This window comes from Protomyctophum parallelum, assembly GCF_964188405.1.
Source record: "Protomyctophum parallelum genome assembly, chromosome: 16".
Classification (NCBI taxonomy): Eukaryota; Metazoa; Chordata; class Actinopteri; order Myctophiformes; family Myctophidae; genus Protomyctophum; species Protomyctophum parallelum.
The window spans coordinates 643,428-665,527 of NC_139711.1; the positions used below are offsets into that span (position 1 = coordinate 643,428).

General features: G+C 41.5%; 3 protein-coding genes across 3 annotated transcripts; all 3 read left to right on the plus strand.

The window, feature by feature from the left end:
• Positions 1 to 13,621: 13,621 nt before the first annotated feature.
• Positions 13,622 to 16,923, plus strand: LOC310873345 (uncharacterized protein; the record flags this gene model as incomplete). The annotated part of the gene is made up of 12 exons (XM_083785708.1): positions 13,622 to 13,827; positions 14,182 to 14,293; positions 14,563 to 14,654; positions 14,739 to 14,840; positions 14,942 to 14,995; positions 15,086 to 15,139; positions 15,427 to 15,456; positions 15,609 to 15,644; positions 15,931 to 15,987; positions 16,409 to 16,513; positions 16,634 to 16,696; positions 16,913 to 16,923. The coding sequence occupies exons 1-12, from the start codon at positions 13,770 to 13,772 to the stop codon at positions 16,921 to 16,923; spliced, it is 774 nt and encodes a 257-aa protein (XP_083641834.1). The 5' UTR covers positions 13,622 to 13,769.
• Positions 16,924 to 16,977: 54 nt separating this feature from the next.
• On the plus strand, positions 16,978 to 18,364 carry LOC310873899 (uncharacterized protein). The gene is made up of 3 exons (XM_083786472.1): positions 16,978 to 17,134; positions 17,232 to 17,391; positions 17,955 to 18,364. Exons 1-3 carry the CDS (start codon positions 16,991 to 16,993, stop codon positions 18,089 to 18,091), a joined length of 441 nt encoding a protein of 146 aa, XP_083642598.1. The 5' UTR covers positions 16,978 to 16,990; the 3' UTR covers positions 18,092 to 18,364.
• A 948-nt stretch (positions 18,365 to 19,312) lies between these two features.
• On the plus strand, positions 19,313 to 21,541 carry LOC310873347 (uncharacterized protein; the record flags this gene model as incomplete). The annotated part of the gene is made up of 3 exons (XM_083785710.1): positions 19,313 to 19,404; positions 20,826 to 21,023; positions 21,244 to 21,541. The coding sequence occupies 3 exons, from the start codon at positions 19,313 to 19,315 to the stop codon at positions 21,476 to 21,478; spliced, it is 525 nt and encodes a 174-aa protein (XP_083641836.1). The 3' UTR covers positions 21,479 to 21,541.
• Between the last annotated feature and the right edge of the window lie 559 nt (positions 21,542 to 22,100).

Sequence of the window (22,100 nt, forward strand, 5' to 3'; positions counted from 1 at the left end):
CATACAGGCCCAGTATATGTTGAACTATAGACAAACGTAGACATATACATTTGAAATCAAATGGAACGATATCCATCTGATATAATATAACCATTATCTGTAATGTTGCTCTTCTTTCTTTGTCTCACCTTCGAGTGTTCATTCATCGCCAGCGCACACAGGCCAGACGAAGTTGTGATGCAGTACAAATATGCACCGCATGGCGTAGGCCGCTCTGTTATCGAGAGTTGCCCATTGTCCGAAAACGTTCATTCTGAATTCTGATCTGAATTAACTTTTATCACCTCCTCCCTTTTCAGTCACGACATGACTGAACAACAAAAAGTGAATCAGCAGCCTGTAGGCTTCTGCAAAGCAGAAATGTGTTGCGCGCCGCGTTGCGAGGTTGTAGATCAGCCGCCTTGCCGTCGCCGCCGAACCACGCAGAGGCGCACGCTGAGAAGAGATGAAGAGTGTCACCGCCTCCCTTTGATCGCTGACCGCCGATGAACGCCCACGGGCCGGCCGGGGCACATGCCACGCTGCGCACCCTTACCCCGCCGCCCAGTCGCTGTGCATCCTCTGGTCACCGATCGATGAGAGCCGCCGCCGTTCATCGCCGCTCCGGGCAGGCCGTCGCCATCATGTTGAAACACCGCTGGGTCGACTGCAGCACGCAGCACGCAGCACCGCGCCGTCCTCCTCCATCCAAAAATTGCCGACCGAAATACTATATTAGACTGAAAAATGCCCTCGCTGGTTCTCTCGCCTGACGCAAAAAAGCACCAAAAAAGCGACCGGGATCGGCACCACTTTGAAGTAAATGAGCTAAAGTATATTACTATATAGCCCATAAACATACATAAACTTGACTAAATACTCAGGCAAAGATACGGAGAATGAGTCGACGACCGACAGGCAAATGAAAGTTGTTCCAGAGTTCCAATTTATTGTCAGAGTTCAGAGTACAGCATTCACACAGCCATCCAGGGGCATGGAGCCCCATGCACCCAGGCAGCCTCACGGCCTCTGGGCACTAACACACACAGTTACATTTTCAGTAGGTCTTTATACAGGTTAGAACAAAGAGATCAAAGAGAAAAGGTGGTTCCCAAAAACCCCCACTGTCCCAAATGGTCTGAAGTGGTCACCACGAAGGACAGTGCTTCTATCAGCAGCTGTGATCTATTTAGCATATAAGGACCCCTGTTGCTGTCAAGGCATCCTGTTCAGACATGCCTGTCTCTCACTCGAGCAGAGATACAAAGATCCACTTTAGTTTATTTAAACATATTTAAGCTATATTAATTGTGAATAGAGCACCGAAGTCTGACGTCACTTTCAGTAGAGGGCGTCAGTCCCCAGGTTCATGTATTTGTTTAGTTGCATTGTAATCCCCATTGAGGCGATTTGACATCGCCTCATATAACAACTGTGTTTGAAAAATAAACATGTCACCCCGGCCGCTTCACTCATATGGATATGAAGAATCAACTGACTGAGAGAAAACGCTAATGTTACTGCTACTGAATTAGTTACATTTTCGCTAGAAGCAGACTGTATCATATATGAGTGACTGACTGTTGCAAACGATACAGAGACACCTCCCTGACAATAACGCCGAGACAGCTTGTTTATGTTTGGACCACAACGCTTATAGTAGACGATATTAAGATCACCCCATGTTATTCTCCATAGAGAAATCACTTCCGCGAACCAGGGGAATGGTCGGGATGAGCGAGTTACGTCAGGACTTCGGTGCTCTATTGTGATTCCAATATACATCACTGGCAACACTGAATTATGTCAACATTGCATTCAGTTTTTGTTCCTCTTTCTTTCCCAGATCCACTTGATCGAACCTGGACACCTGAACTTGACCATAATGGTGATTATCCAGGTGAATCTGAATCTGGAAATGAAGGTATTGTCATTATTAATATGGACACATTGATGCACATGTGTGTAATGTGGTATTGTGCATGTTGGCTAATTTAATGCTTCGTTCAACTACACATCCATAAATGCACACGAGGGGCTCCACACACATACAGAGAGAGGGAGAGAGACTCACACACTTAAAGGACCACTTCGCCACTATTAAACTTTTTCTGTGTGTTTTTTATCATTAGCATATATGCTAAAACACCCCGGTATATTATCATTGGTGGTCTGTAGCTCCGTGGGCGCACTTTCAAAGCTGTCTACCACCTACATATTTGTCCCAAAGTGACGTAGGTGGTAGACCCTCGGTAGGCTATCAGAAACTACAAGGGAGCTGTGGACAGGTAGGCTTGCCGTAGCTAGCCTAGCCGCGAAGGACATCCTCGTCTACACAACAACAACAACGAGTCAGTATATGGCTACCCCACGCCACAACAAACGAAAACAAAGAGTCAGTATGGCTACTCCATGGGAGTTTTTGGACGAGATAATTTTAAATACATATTGGCAGAATCTGCGTTAGGGTCGTTATATTATGAACCAGAAATATAAGGAATGCATTGACGGGGACAATGTGGATGTGTGGATTGATGCCTGCTGGAGCGACCTAGCTAGTAGCTATAAGCTTTCCCTGGACCAGTACGTCACACACAAACTTTTCTGCCCAGAAAAAGCCCAGATAGTGTTGACTGTTTTACTGGGAAGTGGGAACATGCGTTCAGGATGCCTCAACTAAACTGGAAGTTGCCCGATGGACCAAGAGGGACATTCAGATTGAAGTAAGTGTTCAATGTATTTACAGCTTATGTGTTGTGCGTGTCGCCACACCGTATTGTTTACATAAGTGTCAGAGGCTAGGCACGGCTTCAGTTTACACCTTTTCGGTGTTCATTCAACCGTTCAATAATAAACTGTATGGCATGCCATCTGAAGCAATGTATTAGTTAGCCATGGGCATGGCTCACATGACGCTCTAGAGTCTAGCCCCACATGTGCCCTCTCCCTACACTCATTCTGAGCGTTCGTATGTTTCAGGACTAGCAATGTAAACATTCAAGTGTTATACCTGTGTCCATTCACTTCACTAGGTCAGCCCAGATGGGTACAGAATGCTGATGAAGCTGAAAACGTCTTTGATGGACTGATGGTGAGCCATACATACTCAACTCAAACTTTATACATAAAGCACATTACTGTATTTGCTGTATTTTGTTTGGCCCCCTAGAAACAAACAATTTGTAAATCAAAATAAACAATTTGTATAGCACCTTTCATGACATGCAGCTCAAAGTGCTTTACAGAACAATGGTGAAAAAAATTAACGCAAGGCATAAAACATTGAAATGGCAGTAATGGTAATAGTGAGGACATGAATAAATCTAAAAGCAAGAGTCAGTGTATAAGTAGGTCTTGCGCTGTGCTTTAAAAATGTCTAGAGGCTGCCTGTCAAAGGTACAGTGGGAGTTTGTTCCACGCCATCGGCCCGTAGAAGCTGAAAACTGCTTCACTGTGTTTTTTTGTTGCCATTCGGTAGGCACATCGAGCAGGCCAGCTGTGTGGACCTGAGGGGGTGGTTTGGGACATATCTAGGCAGGCAGTCATGTAGGTCAGAAGGTCACAGATGCGAGACCATTGAGAGCTTTATAAACAAGTAAAATAATTGTAAAATCAATCCTAAAAACCGGAAGCCAATGCTGTGACACTTAGTTTTAGTTAAAACTCTGGTTGCCGCAAATTGTAATCTGTCAGTTGTTTTCTTTGGCAGTCCAGAATAAAGTGCATTGCAGTAATCAAGCCCAGAAAAATCATCTAGATGCATCATACAATATTTCTAAAGGTGAAAAAAGGCAATCTTGGTATTGGTAACATGATTGTGTGAATTAAATTAAATTCAGAATAATGACCCCCAAGTTCTTTACTGTACTGTTACTTTCTACAGTCAGGTTGCCAAGTCTGCTTATTATTATGATTGATATGTGATACTCAGTTGTAGCCTACCTACTAATTTGGTCAGTATTGTATCACATGAAACATACTGTACATAGCCTACACACCCCACCTATTCCATTCCAGTAATCCTTGAGTGCTTTCACCATTACTGACTCTACGTCTTCTCTCACCACAGCATGTGCGTCTGCTCCTGTCCTGTCTCCTGTCCTGGCCAGAAGCAGCTCCAGCGATGTGTCATCATGAAGAAAGCATGAAAAACCACCTGCCTCAGTGACCTATGACTATATCTAGTTTCTTAGTTTCCAGTTCAACCATAGACCCCTGTTTTTATATATATCTGTAGATTTATGTAAATCAGTACTATTAAAAGATAGTTGATTTGATGTCAAGTTTGTTTTTATTTTATCTCATGTAGGCGTATGGTATTTATACATTTTGACCAATTCCTAATACTCGTTGAGGCTCAAACTGTCATGATATTGCATCCAAGGCCACCGTGATACAAATCATTCACATGTCTGTTTATACAAACAAGACCACAATGGAAATAAGTGTGACTTTATGTCAGTGAATGTGTTTTATTGTACTGTAACATAAGGTTTAAAAAACAAGGCCACACAGGCAAAGTTTGTCCTCCTACTCAGATTACAAAATTCGGACAGTGCAAGAATCCCAGAAGAAGGATCTAGTAAAAGTCCAGAATTAAAAATGTACTTCAGTAAAAGCACAACAATATTGGTAAAGGCTTAGGAGTAGTACATGTCTAATATTTGAAAATGAGATCAATTGATTGATTTATCAATCCAGATTGTGTTCAATAGCAACATACAAAGTAAATTGTATCTATATAATATACTGTATACTTGGGAGTTCCTTGAAAGCCACTTCTTCATCTCTTGAGTCGAAGACAGACACCGAGACCTCAGCTCCTGCAATAAATAAAGTATTATGCAATTATGGGCCTCTGACCAATCATGAGACAATAATATGGTAACAATAAGGTTTTCATTTTAGCAAAAATAAATAAAAATAGCAAATGGTGCCAACTCCACCAAGTGACGCACTGAGCTTGTATATCTGATATTTCTGAATAGCCAATGCAAATACAGATGCTTTCCCAGTTTTAAATGCTTTTATGTTTGGTTTGTAGTTTGCAGCTTGATATGGAAAAATGTAACTGTATCAGAGACACTCGGTATGTCAAATTAATTTATAGACGTCACAACAACAACCACGTGTAACAACAACCATGTATTTTGAAAGGAAATGCATGTGGTCTCCTCCTGTAATGCAATCGCCATCCATTATGTACACAGCATTGCAGCTTTAGTTTACGTCGACATACCTCTGTTCTGCAACTTCTGCTTCGATGATGATGATGTTCCGCGTCAATTCTTCCATTAGATTGCGGTCGAACTGGAAGATATCTGCGTTGGTTTCATCCACTGCACACCCACAGTGTTTCGAGTACAGCTGGGATTGCATCTGTACTTCATAACAAATAATAAGCCAGTCCGACGCTGCGCACGTTCGAAATCACTACTATTACGCTATACTTACTTACTATCAGAGACTACTAACTACTATACCACCACTACTGCTGTTACTATTACTACCGCTAAATATTAGCTATTATTATTACTTCTATCGCTAACAACACGAGAAACTTTCAGCTTCCTGGGGGCTGCCTCACTGCCTGTCTGTCTGTCGCGCAATGCACTGTGGGTATTGTAGGAAATGAGATTACCGTGCCTCGGCTCATTACATGACTCGTTCTCCGCGGCGGTTTCGCCAAATGTTTTTTTTTTTTTTTTTTTTCATGAACGGATATCATACTAAAGCATGACAAAGGCCATGTAATAGTGGCGAACTGATCCTTTAACACTAGGAAGTCTGAGCAGCCGTTCTGACCGAATTTGAAATTTCAACGTTTATTTTCTTAGCCCATGGAGTCCAGAGAAAGTTCCCCTTGCATGACTTTGTCTAAATATTCGGTTGAAATCATCTCTGTTTTTTTTTCCATTTGAAACATTTTGTAAATATGATTTTAGGCATATATCTCTTACTCAGTCTGACTATAATCGGCCCAATCGACCGCCGTCACCCTTTCTCCCCCTCTCGTCTTTTGTTTGCGCTGCTTGATAATGGTGTTAATGGTGATTCCCCGACATTTCCTTTTCACTTGATATCGTTTCGTAGAGAGCGCCTACACAACCGATTTATATACACCAAATGAAAGCCCCAATTCCATAGTTTACATGGTATTTTGATTTTTTTTAAATGAGCAAAAAATTAGCGAGTTATGGTGGTTATGGTGGTAGGGGTGGAGAAAAAAAAAGAACACACAAACGGACAGCTGGAGAAGACATTGTTGTTGTTGTTGCTGCATTCCATGTCCAACGAATTAAATCATATACGTTTGGCTGGTTAATTAACTTGGAATTTGTTTATTATTTTGATAAGATAATAGGAATATGAATACAATGATTATTATCATTGTTATTATTATTATTATTATTGAATGCTCGGTTAGACTCGACCCGACATTTACTTTCCATGAAGCGAGAACGCTTGCCGATGCGCGATACAAAATAAAAAGTGTTTGAATAATTCCAACCAGATAGACCTCCCGAACCGCTAAATGTTTTGTCAGTCAAAAGAACAGTTCTTTCTGCAAGCGATGTGGAACTTATGTAGGCATGCTGCTGTGGATTAATTTGTTCTGGCATATAGGCTCAATATCGCCAGCTCTTTGTCAGTCAAAAGAGTTCAGCCTGTCCGTCCTTCTTTATCTGTAAACTTTTTCTCTCTCTCTCCCTCTCAGGGAAGCAGTGCACTCTCAGTGCAAGGCTTACATCCGGTAAGCCACTGTATGCGCTGACTTCCATACACAACACATACACGAACCGTATCCTCTCCTCACCGGATGTTGAATTCACAGTGCTAACGGCCGTATTATGAACGATGTTTTTTTATTAATTAAACTGATATAACAACATAACGTGGCTAATAATTGTTTATTTGGAATGTACTTTGGCTGGTAATTTAGGTAAATATAACGCGACTCACTTGTATAAGTAATTTACCGCGGACAGGCCGCATTTAATGCAATACATTGGCTTTAGTAATGTTGTTAGCTTATAATATTAGCAACTGTAAGCTAACGGCTGGAGGACTACGGACAATCCGGTCAATAACATCATTACACTTAAACATTAATACAATTATGTCATGTTTACATGCCTAGTCAAGCAGTCTGTACATCGCGTGGGGTGACATATATTAATTACATCGATAACACACAAGAAAAGAGTGATCTTGCTCTTTTGGAAGGAAAAAAAAAACAACAAAAGGCAGCAACGTGACACTCTTCCATGGCTATGTTGCAATATAGTACTAACGGGCAACGGCAAAATATATATTTTTCACATGTATTATTAGTTTTATACATTTTAGGAGTGAAAACATGTGTTAAGAAACATATTATGATTTGATTCGTTGGAAATGGGATGCAGGCTTGAACAATGTCTTCTCCAGCTGGAGAGGGACGTGTGGGGGAGAGAGTGGCCAATCAAATCGCACCAAAAACACGGTCCCCTTGACCGTTCAGCCGACTGAGTAGTAGTGATTTTTTTTCAGACTTCGTAGTGTTAACAGTCTGAATTTTTTTGTAACCATATTTAGGAGCTGAGATGGAAGAGGACTCCTCATGTGGTGATGCTGGTCTGGGGAGGAAGAGGAGAAATCCAGACAACTGGAAGAGCAACATCCAGAAGAGGAGGAGAATGAGTGGCAAGTCATATCTTGGGAGGAAGAATCGAGAGTCTGTGTTAAAGGAGGAAAGAAAAATTGGTGTGTCATGCCAGTCTGCAGCCTGCCACAAGTCCACTAAACTGCACTGCAGGGAAGTAGAGGAGTCGAAGCGAGAAGAGATCTTCAAGTACTTCTGGGAGGAATTAGACTGGCGTGAGAGGAAGATTTATGTTAAGTCATTGGTAGAGGTGAGCAGTGTAAAGCGACGGAGGACAGAATCAGAGAAATCCAGGAGGTCGGCAACCATTTTCTATCACCTTGTAGTAGATGGTAGAAGACTCAGAGTGTGCCAGCGCATGTTCCTGTCAACCCTAGGCTTGAAGCAGTGGTCTCTTTTGAAGTGGATAGGAAGAAGAGGGAAAAGTCCTACAAAGGAAGATAAGAAGAAGAGGGTGACTGTAAGGAGAGAGGAGGTGGAGTTCTTGAAGACCTCCCAGATAGCAAAAGATGTTAATTCAACGTTGACTTTTGGTCAGATTGGTTATTTTTGGTTGAGGTTGAAATACCTATGTTGATTCAATGTCTAATTACAGTTAACCATTTCAACGTTTGAAAAGCTGTTGTTGAATCAATGTATTATAGATGCTGATTTTTCAATGTTGAAATGCCCTACAATTAATTGACATTGTTTCAATCCTATGGTTTCAATTGTGATGGGGGGGGGATGGGGGGAGAACCTAGGTTGAAAAACCTATGTTGATTCAATGTCTAATTACAGTTATCATTTCAACGTTTGATTGATTCAATTGAATCAATGTATTATAGATGGTGATTTTTCAATGTTGAAATGCCTTACAATGAATTGACATTGTTTCAATCCTATGGTTTCAATTACAGGGTTAGGGTTATAGGGTTAGGGTTAGGGTTAGGGTTAGGGTTTGGGTTAGTTGCGGGACTACCCGAGACCACCACAGGGACCGGGTCGCGGCCCCGATCGCAGCCGTATAAGTTTCGGGCCAAACGGACATACGGTCGCGGCGGTAGCCCTGAACGAAGGCCTACAATTTGCCGACTTTGACGCACGACAACGCGCCAACGATAAAACATTACGGTCCGACGTTCGGATATGTCGGAGAGCTTGCCCAGACGAACAGTTTGGTGTCTTCGATGTACACCTCCGACAGTCGTACAAAACGTCATTCACTTTGGCTGTGTCCATCAGACAGCTCATATACCCATAGACTTTAACAGCATCCTGACTGAAAAAGTGAAACAAGACCCCGCCTCCTAGAAAGGTCGCCCAAGGACGTTCTATAGATCCACGCGTGCGTCTCTGGGAGCTCTATAACATATCCGAAAATCAGACCCGAAGGCCTTACCGTTGTGGCGTTCTAGTGAAGAAAAGGTTTTATGTTCGCACACGCCGACGTCGATGATCGTAAGTCTGTTCGTGATGAGCCTTATACGTCTGCGATCGCGGAGACGAGGCGATCGTTGTGATAGTCTCGGTGTTTTTATGCGACCTTTGGAACCTCAAATCTAACCCTAGGCTCATTTTTTTTAGGCCCCAAAGGTCACCATTGCAGTCTTTTGGCTGAACTTTGACCTTTGCAAACGTCGTGGAAAGTCCAGACCGGCGCCATTGGATTCGGCATGCTCTAAATATGAAGAATACGTCTTGTGTACGAAAGAATAACATTAAAAAAATGTTTTAAAGGTCTGTTTTGTGTCTTCACAGTTTCTGGAGGAGAGGAGAGGAGGGGAGGGGAGAGGAGAGGAGGGGAGAGGAGAGGAGAGGAGAGGAGAGGAGAGGGGAGGGGAGGGGAGGGGAGGGGAGAGGAGAGGAGAGGAGAGGAGAGGAGAGGAGAGGAGAGGAGAGGAGAGGAGACCTACAAGCTCGTAGTGCGGCATTACAAGCTTGTAGGTCTGCTATTTTTTTTTATTGAAAACGAAAAACCTCATGTTTCTGTATCAGTGGTTCTCAATATTTGCTCAAAATGCATCTCAACATGCATTACAAAAAGTCAATAATAATTATGTTTATTAAAATACAATACCATACATGTATAAAATGCACGACAGAAGCGATATCAGCTTGGATCATTTCATTTTTATTCATTTTTATTGAAGAGGAGAAGTCACGTGACTCCTATAGGTTTCCACATTGCATGGCCCACATTACATTATCAAATATTTAAATATTTAATAATTCAATACGGTGCTCTTGTCATTTTGGTCGGCACAAAATAATACATGAATGAATAAATAAATAGATATTATTTACATAAAATAATACATAATAATATATACATTCACTGGAGGAAAACTGAATCACGTGACCATCCGGCAGGTTGTCATCGGATGGGGGGTGTTAACGAGACCATGCGAGATCTCACGGGACTTGAGTCAGTTCAAAGTTGGCTGGCGGGCGGCCGTTTGTAGCTTAGAGTATAAGGGTCTGTTTTGCAGTAGCAGGAACTTTTGGAAACGTGGGCTAAACAGCGTGTGAAATAAACAAGAAACAAACTGGTAAGTCGTTACGGAATATCATTTATTATCCCATTCAGATACCACCACTTACTTGTTTTACCACTGTTTACGTTTGTATATTATCTATCATGCCGTAAAGTCCGAGGTTTTATGCTGGCTAATTATGTCTAATTGGTGAGCCATGCTACTATTGTTTTATGCCGTTCAGATGCCATCATATGGCTGTTATCGTTTAAATGCATGTTAACTTTTTGTAATTATCCCCGGACCCCGTGCCGTGGAAAGTTAGTCCGGAGTCTGTTGCTTGTAGGGCTACTGTGCACTGTGTATCCAATAGTAGCTAGCATGCTGGTTATTCATGTTATCGCCGCCATTTTGCTAACGACTCTCGCGATTAAAACTTATTTAATTTGTTTATGTGCATATACGCGTATATATTATTAGCGTTTTTAATTGTTACATAAGCATTGATGTAACCAGCACCACGGTGAAGCAGTTCTTCATTTATAATGGTGAACAAAGCTGCGGTACCTCCTAGCCCCATATGTGCCCTCTCCCTACGCTCATTCTGTAGCGAGAGGGCACATATGGGCTACGGTACCTCCATGGGGTTAATGCTAAAGTCTAGCCATAAGGACTGACTGGGTTTAATTTGTTCCGGCCTAAAACGGCTACAGATTAATACGGAAACGGCATGAGTGTGTGTGTGTGTGTGTGTGTGTGTGTGACTGTGTGTGTGTGTGTGTGTGTGTGTGTGTGGGGGGGGGGGGGGGGGGTTTACCGGATATAGTCACATGAGACTCAGATTGTTTCTGTAAGTCAAGTTTCATAACAATCTATGTTACTATAGTGAGCTTGTAGATCTCTCTGCAAGTCAACTTAAGTTTCATAACTATGTATGATGTTGCTATAATGAGGCTCTGAGCTTGTAGATGTGTTCTTTTAGAACTACTTTTAAACCATGGTTTTTTCCAAAAAAAAGCTTATTAATGCTGCATTTATATATATTGTAATTTGTCTGTGTGCAGTCACAGCCAGGACACTACGGGCGCTGGTGTTGGATCGGCACAGGACACTAGGGGTTGGATCGTCTCTGTGTAAGTCAAGTTTATAAATGGTGCATTTATATATTGTGCACACACACACACACACACACACACACACACACAATATTTTATTCTTTGTTTCCCTATTTGTTTTCAGGGTCGTGGTACAAGAGGACTACAAGCAATACACAAGGCCAAGTAAATTAATAGCAGCACCACCTCACTTTACCAACAGAGAGATGGCCTCTTATTGGGCCAAAAGACGTAGAGTAGTGAAAACTGTAAGGGACATAGAGCGAGAGATCCTTCATGAATATGAGGAAATCTCACACATTTCCCAACTACCGGTAGATGCACCACCAGATTCCCATTTACACTTTGAAAATAACCTTATAGATGGCAGTGTAGCTGAAAATGACCCTATAGATGTAGCTTGCTACGATGTAGTTGATACTAATTATGTACAAATGGAAGATTCTCATATTGATAGCAGTGTAGCTGACTATAATGAAGTTGAATCAGATCATGAGCAAATGGAAAATCATCATACAGATGATAGTGTAGCTGGAAGTGAGGGAGATGATCTGAGTGATGGAGATGATCTGATTCATCGCCACTCTGACAGTGATGAGCATCAACCTAGTCAGGATCTGCTTATAAAGAGCCTAAGATATTGGGCATCCTCTTACTCTATCAGTCTGGTTGCTTTGTCTGCTCTGCTGTCCATCTTAAAGATATTTCACCCTAGGCTCCCTAAAGACGGAAGAACTCTGCTTAGAACGCAATCCAAGGTTGCAACCACTCAAATGCAAGGTGGCGAGTACTATCATTTTGGATTGGTGCGTGGAATACTTTCACGATTGAAATGTCTGAGATTACCAGTGAACCTCAAAACTCTTACTTTACAGTTCAACATGGATGGTCTCCCCATCTTTAAGAGTTCAAGACTTCAATTCTGGCCTATACTTGCAATGCTGAAATGTGATTACACAAAGTCTCCATTTATTGTCGGTATATTTTGTGGTTTGACCAAGCCAAAGTGTGTTGTTGAGTATCTGCAGCAATTTGTTAGCGACCTTAAAAATGTACTGGCTAATGGAATTATTCATAATGGTAAGCATTTGAATGCAGAGGTTTCCGCATTTGTGTGCGACGCTCCCGCCAGAGCCTACATTAAGAATATTAAGTCACATAATGGGTATTCCGGATGCGACAAGTGTGATCAAGAGGGTGTGTGGAGGAACAAAATGACGTATCCGGAAACAAATGTCAGGCTGAGGACTGACTTGAGTTTTAGTGATATGATTGATGAGCAACATCACTTAAAACAGACACTCAGTCCTTTAACAGGGATTGTAAAGATGGTATCTTCATTTCCAATAGATTATATGCACCTCTGTTGTCTTGGGTTGATGAGAAAACTGTTGAATATCTGGTTAAAGGGCAATCTAGCCACTAGACTTCCTTCACACGTGGTTAACAGTATGACAAGCAAACTGTTGGTGTTGCATTCCCACACCCCTGTTGAATTCAATCGCAAGCCAAGAGGTTTGAACGAGCTTGATCGTTGGAAAGCTACTGAGTTCCGATCCTTTATGTTATACTGGGGTCCTGTAGTTCTGAAGGATTGCCTTCCCTGTGAGTTGTATGACAATTTCATGTTGTTTTCAGTGGCCATGTATTTGTTTTTGTCACCTGAAATTACTGGCCAAATGGTTGAATTTGCCCATAAGTTGACCATTTCTTTTGTGGAACACTTTGGAAAACTCTATGGTAGAGATCAGATTGTGTTCAGTGTTCACCAGCTTATACATTTAGCAGAGGAATACAAACGATTTGGACCCTTGGATAATGTTTCTGGATTCCCTTTTGAGAATTATCTTGGCCAAATAAAGCATCTGTTACGCAAGCCAAACCAACCTCTACAGCAGGTAGTCAAAAGATTATCAGAAAAGCCACAGGTTGAGTTTCCACTAGCAACAGATGAACCAGTATTACAGAACATCCATACTGATGGTCCACTTCCTCGGCATTTCAGTGCTGCTCTACAGTACAAAAAGGTCTCCAATAGTCGTTTCACCTTGTCTACAAAGCAAGGGGATAATTGTATTCAGGTGGGAGATACTATTGCAGTAGTACAGAATATAGTCCAGGAACAAAATGAGGTCTATGTAATATACAGAACCTTCAGACAGCATGAATCGTATTACACTTATCCCTGTGAGTCCTCATGCATAGGCACATATAAGGTCAGAGAGTTGTGTGACAATATTGGGGTTGGTAAACTTAGCTGTATTAAACGTAAATGTGTTCTGTGTCCAGAGGCTGAGGGAGATGGCCTCATAGCCATTCCAATAGCTCATATGCAGTAGCATTCATGTATGTAAAAAATAAACTAAAACTAACTTTACCAACCCCAATATCATAATATTTATATTCTGTCATTTATTGTACAGAATGGAAAAGGAGGTGGTGCTGTGGGCCGTGGTACTATTCCCTACTACTGGAGGAACTGCTACAGTTCCTTCCAGTTGGTTCAATCCAAAGGATAGTACCTTGTTCTGGCCCCCAAAAAACATCAACTTTTCGAAGGCCCTCAAAGAAAAAATGATGCCTCAAAACGGATGGACCATGCATGAAAATGTTCGGCTCTTAATTTCTTGTGGTAAGTAGACACTGCATCATTGTCATGTCCACATGGCTTGTCAATCAGATCTATTTATTTTTCCATTCTGGTCCAGTAGGAGAACCATAATTGTGGGTCTGAGGGGGTAGAGTATTTATATAGCGGTTTTATCCAAGGACACTGACACAAATTCAGGGGGACCCAAAGATCAAACTGCACTTTCTGGTTCCCAACCGGCAACTCTACCCCTGAGCCACCGCCAAGTATTGGTAGTTGCCTCATTTGGCAGATGGTATTCTGGTTGCCATTTTCAAAATCCTGTTTATATTGCATTGTTTAAGTATTAGTCACACTTCTTTAAATGGCATACTGTATTTCCTACTTGTTTTACAGACTCACTTGAAAAGGCCAAGCAACATGAAGACAAGTATATAACTACTGGATGTCCAACCACTGATTTAGAATCTGAGGAGGAAACAGATGCACGGCGTAAAAGACGAATAAGGTACATGCAGTGCCCACACTGAGATTAGGAGGCTGCAGGGTTTTTTGAGGACTAATCCGTTCCTCACTGCTTGGAACTCTGCATGCCTCGAGGGTTGGATTGGATGTCTGTCCTGTGTCCTGTGATGGACTAGTGTCATGTCTATGTGTGCTTGTACGTCAAGCTGTCTCATTTTACAGAAAATTATCGGCTCCTGACCCGAGAACAGTGCATCTCAAGGCTTGCTCATTTATTGTAATTATACTGATAAATGTTTATTTAATTTTAAGGCCAAATACTGTGTACATGGAGTCAGATGAGGAGCCAGAAACCATCAGCGCTAAGAGAAGATTTGCCAAGCCACCTGCTGTTCTTTTTCCAGGTACAGTGGCACTGTCAGTTATGACACTAATGGCTACCCATTTAAGTATTTGCATGTATAATTCTTTCTACTTTGTTAATCCAGTGCTGCTCGACTCCAATGTACCAACACCCAACCAGTACCCACCTGCACCAATACCAGTGCGGAAAACCAACCAGTCTGTACCAACCCCTAGTGAAATCAGTGGTATGTTATTACAATGCAAGCATGTAGTTCCTCTGTCAATACATGCAAACATATCAGTCATGTGATATGTGTTAAAGTTTCTGTCTTGTGTTCCCTTTTAGCCTCTGAAGGAAGGTGCTTGGAGGACGTGCAGACATTTGACCAGCCTGATAATGGTAACCAGTCTAACCACTTCGCATTACTACCAGGATATGTGCTTTGTGAGTTATAACTTTCATAGTTCATGTTTTATGTTTTCATTTTAGGCTTTTGTGGAAGCTTCTTGGCAGAGCTAGAGTCAAGAGACCTCTTTAATGATGGTAAGTACTAATGGGCTACATATATGTGATGCCCTGATCGGCCACTCTTATTGTGTCTAAAGTCCGTCTAGATGGGAGGCGGTATTGGGGGATTAATACTACTACTTACAGGAGAAGACCTTATTGACTTGAAATGTTAATTCAATTTAAAATGTTGAGTTGATAATACAGTAGCTTATTCAGTGACTCACTATTTTGCAAGGAGCTGTTTGCGTTGGCATGATGTCATATGACTTCATAAGAGTTATTTTACCTTGACTAATTAGATTTATTTGTATTCATTTCAGGAGGGCACCATAATGGACAAGCAAGAAATGGTATGTCCGTTGTCTGTTATAACTTTGTTTACAGTTGCTGTGCTATTGCACCATGACATACAGTAACTGTAACTTATTAGACTGAAATATTTCAACTTCTTTACTCCCAAGTTAAATCCCCTTGAATAATTTGATTGTTCTCATTTTTTTAGTTCACCCTCCCCAAGGCTATCCCCAAGATTATCAAGGTGAGTTGACTAACAATTTGTGCCACGGACGGTATTACCAGAAACAAAATACCTTTTATCGCCTGAATGACGATAAAAGGGCTGTAACTGAGTGTTCAAATGGACTTGTAAGGGTCCATTTGGTTCCATTTGTACACTTGAGTTAAGGGGGTAGTACTATAGTGGGGATCTATTCTTCAACTATTCACTTGGTAGTCAATTGTGTTCATCCCACATCTTCTAAAACTGGAAATTGATGGTGCTCATTCATAACAATAAAAGATTGATATTAGTTTTATTTCTCCAGGAATGCCAATGTATACCAGCCCCTACCACACTGTGCCATCAGAGCAAGCAAGGAACAGTATGTATTTCTCATCCCATTCAGGACAGGAACCCCTGTTGGTGTTTTAAGCATTGTTATACTTTAGCTTTTGAAAAATAGCAGATCTACGAGCTTGTAGATCTGCTATTTTTGAAATATTGTGAAAGTGTGGGGCAAATCTTTGAATATATTTTAGAGCAGACGCTTTTAACTCAAACCTTGCTTCTGGGGGGTCCCTGGAACAGCATATTTTCAGATGGGGATCGGTGGCCAAATACAGATCATTCTGGGGGTCCTTGACATGAAAATATTTGAGAACCACTGACATAGAAACACAGGTTTATCCGAAAACTGTTGTTAAAAAAAAAGATCTGCCTCAGTCTCTCTCTGTCTAAATGGGTTAAATGTTGTTTTTGCAATATTCCACAAATCATGTTCAATGATGCGTCCTTTCTTTTAGCCTTCAGTCCCAGCTATGCAAATGGAACCAGATCAGCTGGATTCAGGACGCCTGACCAGGGTGCAAATGGCACCAGATCATCTGGATTCAGGACTCCTGACCAGGGTAAAGATACCTATATTACCATCCCCCCCCCCCCCCCCCCCCCCACACACACACACACGGAATTACACAATGACCTATGTGCAATGCCTTGTCTGATCCCATGTTGTCTGTTTCTTAAAGCTTCAACGCCAGAAACACCACAGAGAAGAGTGCATGGAGGGGAACCCAGCCAGATGTTGCAAGGCAAGTATAATTTTCTGATCAACGTCTTAACCTTTCTGATGACATCTGAATTGACAAACTTGTCCCTTTGTCTTTACTGTCTTTGTTAAGCATTTAATGGTTACTATAAGCGAGGGGTGCAGACATCAGCGAGTTGGTGTCATTTGATTGAAAATGGTCAATCTATCCTTGAAATTTAATGTCAAATTGTTTTTCTTCCAAGACCTTTCTTCCCAGAAAAACACTAAAATGCTGGCAGAGATACTTATGGAGGTGAGGCAGATGGGGAGGGACATTCAATTCATCAAAACTGAAATGGCAAAGTCCACATTGAATGTCCGAGGTGTTCCTGAATCCCAACGAGAGGAATCCTTCCCCATCAATCTGCCTCTCTCCAACGAGGAGCAGTTTGATGAGGCGGAAACTGCACTGAGGGAGGAGGGAGTGCGTCGCAAGATGGTGAGCCTTAGAATGCCTTGTGATGGGTGCAATTATTCTTTCTTGGACAATATTTGACTTTCTTTTGCTAATTTTAATTTTAATGCACTACTTCTAGATTGCACGCCTGGCATTAGTCGGAGGGACCAATAGTGAGAACATGATCCGGCGAATGGTTGGCGCCATCCTGACAAACAACCTGGCATGCGTTTTCAACTGGGCTGGCAAGGGAGAGAAGAGGGCCTTCAAAGACACCCTAGTTCAGGACTGCATTTTTGGTGAGTCTGCACATCAAAATACTTGGAGTTGTTGTTGAGGCATTCAATTTGACTCTGTAGATTGGCTATTTTCACTATTTCTCCTATTGGACCATAGGCCTGATTGACACCGCAGGAGTGGTTGATTTGGCCAATGTTTCACCAGTTTTATAGTATAAATTGACTTTTCTAATGGTATTACTTTTTAATTTCTGAGGTATTCATTATTCTTCACTGTCATCTGGGGACACCCCATATTCATGTGGGGGTCCCGAGCCACAGGCTGATAACTACTGCTCTAATGCTCACAATTGGACTGCACAAATTTGTCTACTCGCGCTGCATCTCAGGTGTTCTGTGCCTGTGTACAAGAATGTCACTGGTAGGCAAGTTTCAGAACTGTCCACTGCCCTCCTCTGAGACAGAGTAGACAAACTGTGACATTTATTTAATGAACATTAGTGTGGCTCAATTGTATGTAGGTTCCCGCCTGAACCTAGTACACAATGGACATTTGTCACTTTGAATGGAACTGCAGCTTTATTTTATTTTTAATTTAGTAACGCCTGTTTTCTTTTTTTCAGCGGCTGCTCGTCAATTTGACCGCAAGTTGACAGAATTGCAGTACAAGGATGCTCTGCAGAAGTGGCTGCGCTATGCACCCGACAGGAGTGGCGGGGTACCCAGGAAAGACAAGGTTCCCACACCTGCAGGTCCTTAAAGTCTTAACCCATTTAGGCCTGATGTCAAAAATGTAAAAATCTCTTCTAAAGCAGCCAGTGGGTTTGATGGATCATTGGACTGTTTGTTTCGTTCATGTTGAACTGGGGTCCTATTGGTTCTGAAGGACTGCCTGCTTTCTTTGTCCCCTGTAGTTTCAGGACAAATGGATGGACGGTTAATGTGGTGTTCATGTTGAACTGGGGAGGAAGTTTCTTTAATTGTGTCCCCTGGATTTTCAGGGCTGTTTTTGGTTCATGTTGAACTGGGGTCGTTCAAGGACATTACTCTTTTGAAAATTGCAGCTCTACAAGCTCACAATGTGACTCATTGAGCTGTGTATAGGACTGAAGTGGTGTATGTTTTGTATGTATCAAAATCTGCATAGAGTAACTTCTCAAATTCAGTGTAGCAAAATAAATGCTGGGAATTGGATGTGCACTTCTCACTTATCCATGTGTTTGAATCTAATAAATAAGTAAATGAATAATGGTCTGTTTTGTTTTTGTTCATAGAGAATGTTGTAAAGCAGCTGTTCTCAAACCTTGGTTTCTTTGATTGTTTTGGAAATGGCCAATCCAGAGGCTCAAAAAATGACAATGTGGGGTCTTTGTATTAAAAGGTTGAGAACCACTGCAGTATAGCATACTTAATGGACCATTTCAGCTTTTTCTATGCATCATTTAAAAAATAATCATTTTACTCTTCTGCTGTGGTAGCTCCAAACGTGTCTGTTAGTGATATCACTGACTAGACTACTTTGGTGTGTTCCTTGTTGAACTATACCATTAATTTTGTAATTTATATTCTTTTTTTAATGAGACATATTGGGCATACAGAAGAAGGTTGAAATGGCCCTTTAATAATAGCATTGTTTCAATGTATGATGGATGGATGGATGTATAGTTGAATCAATGTTAATGGATGGATAGATGCATAGTTGAATCAATGTTGATGCAATTCTACGTTCTTTCAATGTTGATTATATCATAGTTGAATCAATGTTTATTCATTGTCACAATTGGTTGGAAGTGCAACATTATTTCAATGTGGATCATAGCGAGCACTTTCAACATCTTCTCAATACCTGACATCAATGTTGATTGCAACCATCATGGCTGACTAATATCACAACGTTGATTCAATCATCTTTTGTTATCTGGGCTTCCTTCTGGACCTTCCAAAAGTTCCCTCACACTACTGTAGGTCCTCATCCTCTAAGATGTACCTGGAGCCTGTGTTCAAGTCCATCAATCACCTCCATGCAGAGTATACTCATTCCAGTGCAGAGAATGGCATCCAGGCTCTGTCAAGGCAAGTGTTCACCAGAATGTTTAAGGACTTAAATCTGTCTCTTTTTCACCCAAAGAAAGACCAGTGCGATACTTGCTGTGCATTCAAAGCTGGGAACATTGACGCTGCCGCATGGAAGGAGCACTGCACCAAAAAGGACACTGCACGAGCCATGAAGCAGAAGGACAAAGAAGAGGCAGGTGAGAAGACCTGGGTGACATGTGTAACAAGGTTACAATTGTAGTTTATTTTTATGTTGAAATCCCACCAAATCTGTATTACTTCCAGTCAATGTTATTCCATTCCAATACCTGTACTGTCACTTTAAGATTTCACTGCAGCCGAGAGTTAATGACGTCATAGGAATGCGTCTCCTCAGTTTATGCTGACTCACTGAGGGGAGGTATGTGTGTTGTTTTTCTCCGTCAGAGTTGACGTTTTTGTTTCGTTTTGTAAGCAATGTTACACAACAGTATACAATTGTAAATGCTACTCATATGTTTGTGATGATGCAGGGATGTCTCATGTGTGAATATAGAGTCTGTACAAATACACTTCTGTGACATTTATAGGAACATGTGTTTCTAATGTTACAGGTCTGTTGCTGAACCTTGTACATACAGTATATGGCTGCATATTCACTGCATATTGTGCATTTCTTTTCTGACGTACAGGTATGTTTATTTTGTTGTTATGTATTCATTATTATTATATTATTGGTATGTTGGAACTGGTGTTACTGTTAATTGTATTTACATTGAAACACACTTTTGCTGTGAATAATAGTGATGATACATAATGTACATGTAAAATGTATATTACTCAGTTTATGCTGACTCACTGAGGGGAGGTCTGTTGCTGAACCTTGTACATACAGTATATGGCTGCATATTCACTGCATATTGTGCATTTCTTTTCTGACGTACAGACGTACAACACCCAGTAAAGAACCATCAACAGCAGCGTGTGGTCCCTTCTCTTCTGTCCACCAACATAACACAACGCAGAGGGTTAGCGGATGTGCAGTCAACTAGACTGACAGTACACACCCGTTACACATGCATGGATCTACAGGGGCTCCTGCTCTGCCCCAAGCTACAAGCCTCATCCCTCTATTTCAAGACCAAGCTCTGTGTCCATAACTTCACCGTTTATGACATGACTTCACATGATGCATCAAATTACTTATGGCACGAGGGTGAAGCTGGTATCTCTGCCAACGAGTTTGCTTCATGCATCGTGCACTTTCTCAAAGAACATCCCTCGTATGAAGAGTACATCCTGTGGAGTGATGGATGTGGCTACCAGAATCGGAACATGCTCCTGAGCAATGCCCTCCTCAAGTTTGCAACTGAGACACAGAAGATGGTGACACAGAAGTTCCTAGAAAGAGGTCACACACAGATGTAGTGCGACTCTGTGCATAGTGTGATTGAGAGAAGACTGAGGAACAGAGACATCAGCGTTCCGGCTGAGTATGCTGTTGCCATCCGGGAAGCTCGCTCCAATCCCACGCCATACCATGTGAAGTATGTGGACCACACATTCTTCACAAACTTCAGCTCTGTGAACCTCTGCAAATCCATCTGCCCGGGAAAGGTCGCTGGGGATCCCACCGTGCATGACCTCCGAGCAATCAGGTATTTGAATACTGACATACGTACATAGCTGTGGAAACCATAACAATAAACATTATTCAAAGATAGTGTAATAAAAACTAGTGAGTGGAGATTAATCGGCAAACACATCGCTATTGGCCGTTTCAGCACATTTAAATAAAAATAAATAAAAAATAATAATTAAAACTTGACTTTTCTCCCTTGTCTCTGTCCCTCTCTTCATGACTTCTGTTCATCCTAGGTACAACATGGATGGCAGTATGGAGTACAAGATCAACCACTCAGATGCCTGGAAGCCCTACGAGTCCCCATCACTGAGGAAGAAGAGCAACGTCACCACAGTGGCCCCGCTGTACACTTCCAGGCGCATCATCAAGGCACTAAAGTTCAAACACCTGCAAGAAATGAAGCTGGTGTTGCCCAAAGATTTCCACGGCTTCTACGATGCCCTCCGCCATGAGCAGTCGGAGGAGTGATGACCACCACCTACCACCATTCCACTGGGTTCTCATGTTCCTCCCGTTGCGTTATTAACCCATTTAGGCCTGACATCGAAATTTAAAAAAATCAACTAAATTCTGACAGTTTTCTGACATGTTTCTGTATTAGGGGTGCTCAATTCTTCAAAAATAGCTAAATTATAACTATGTTTAAAACACCAAAAGGGGTTCCCGCCCAAAATGGGTTAAAATGTTTGTGTCTGTGTGGTGTTACTGTTTGTACTGTACAACATTTTGGGCAGTGCAATGTTTCAGTATTTATCTATTCAGTATTTATTTATTTATTCATGCATTGACTTATTTATTTGCAGTTGACTTGACACCAACTGCCTGGAGCCAGTGTCTAATAATTTATTAAATAAATGATATGCCTAAATGTTAAGGCTTAACAATTCTGGGCAATTTTGACTGTTGGAGTAATAGAGTTCACTCACATACATGTATTCCTAATGTGGACGACACTGTCTGCACAAATTTGTGATGATAGGCTATTGTACATTATTATTGAAACATTAATGCTAATTTAGTTTGGGTATAGTATCAGCTGGTTTAAATAGTAAACAAGATTAGGCATTGAATTATTTGCAAGATTTCCAAT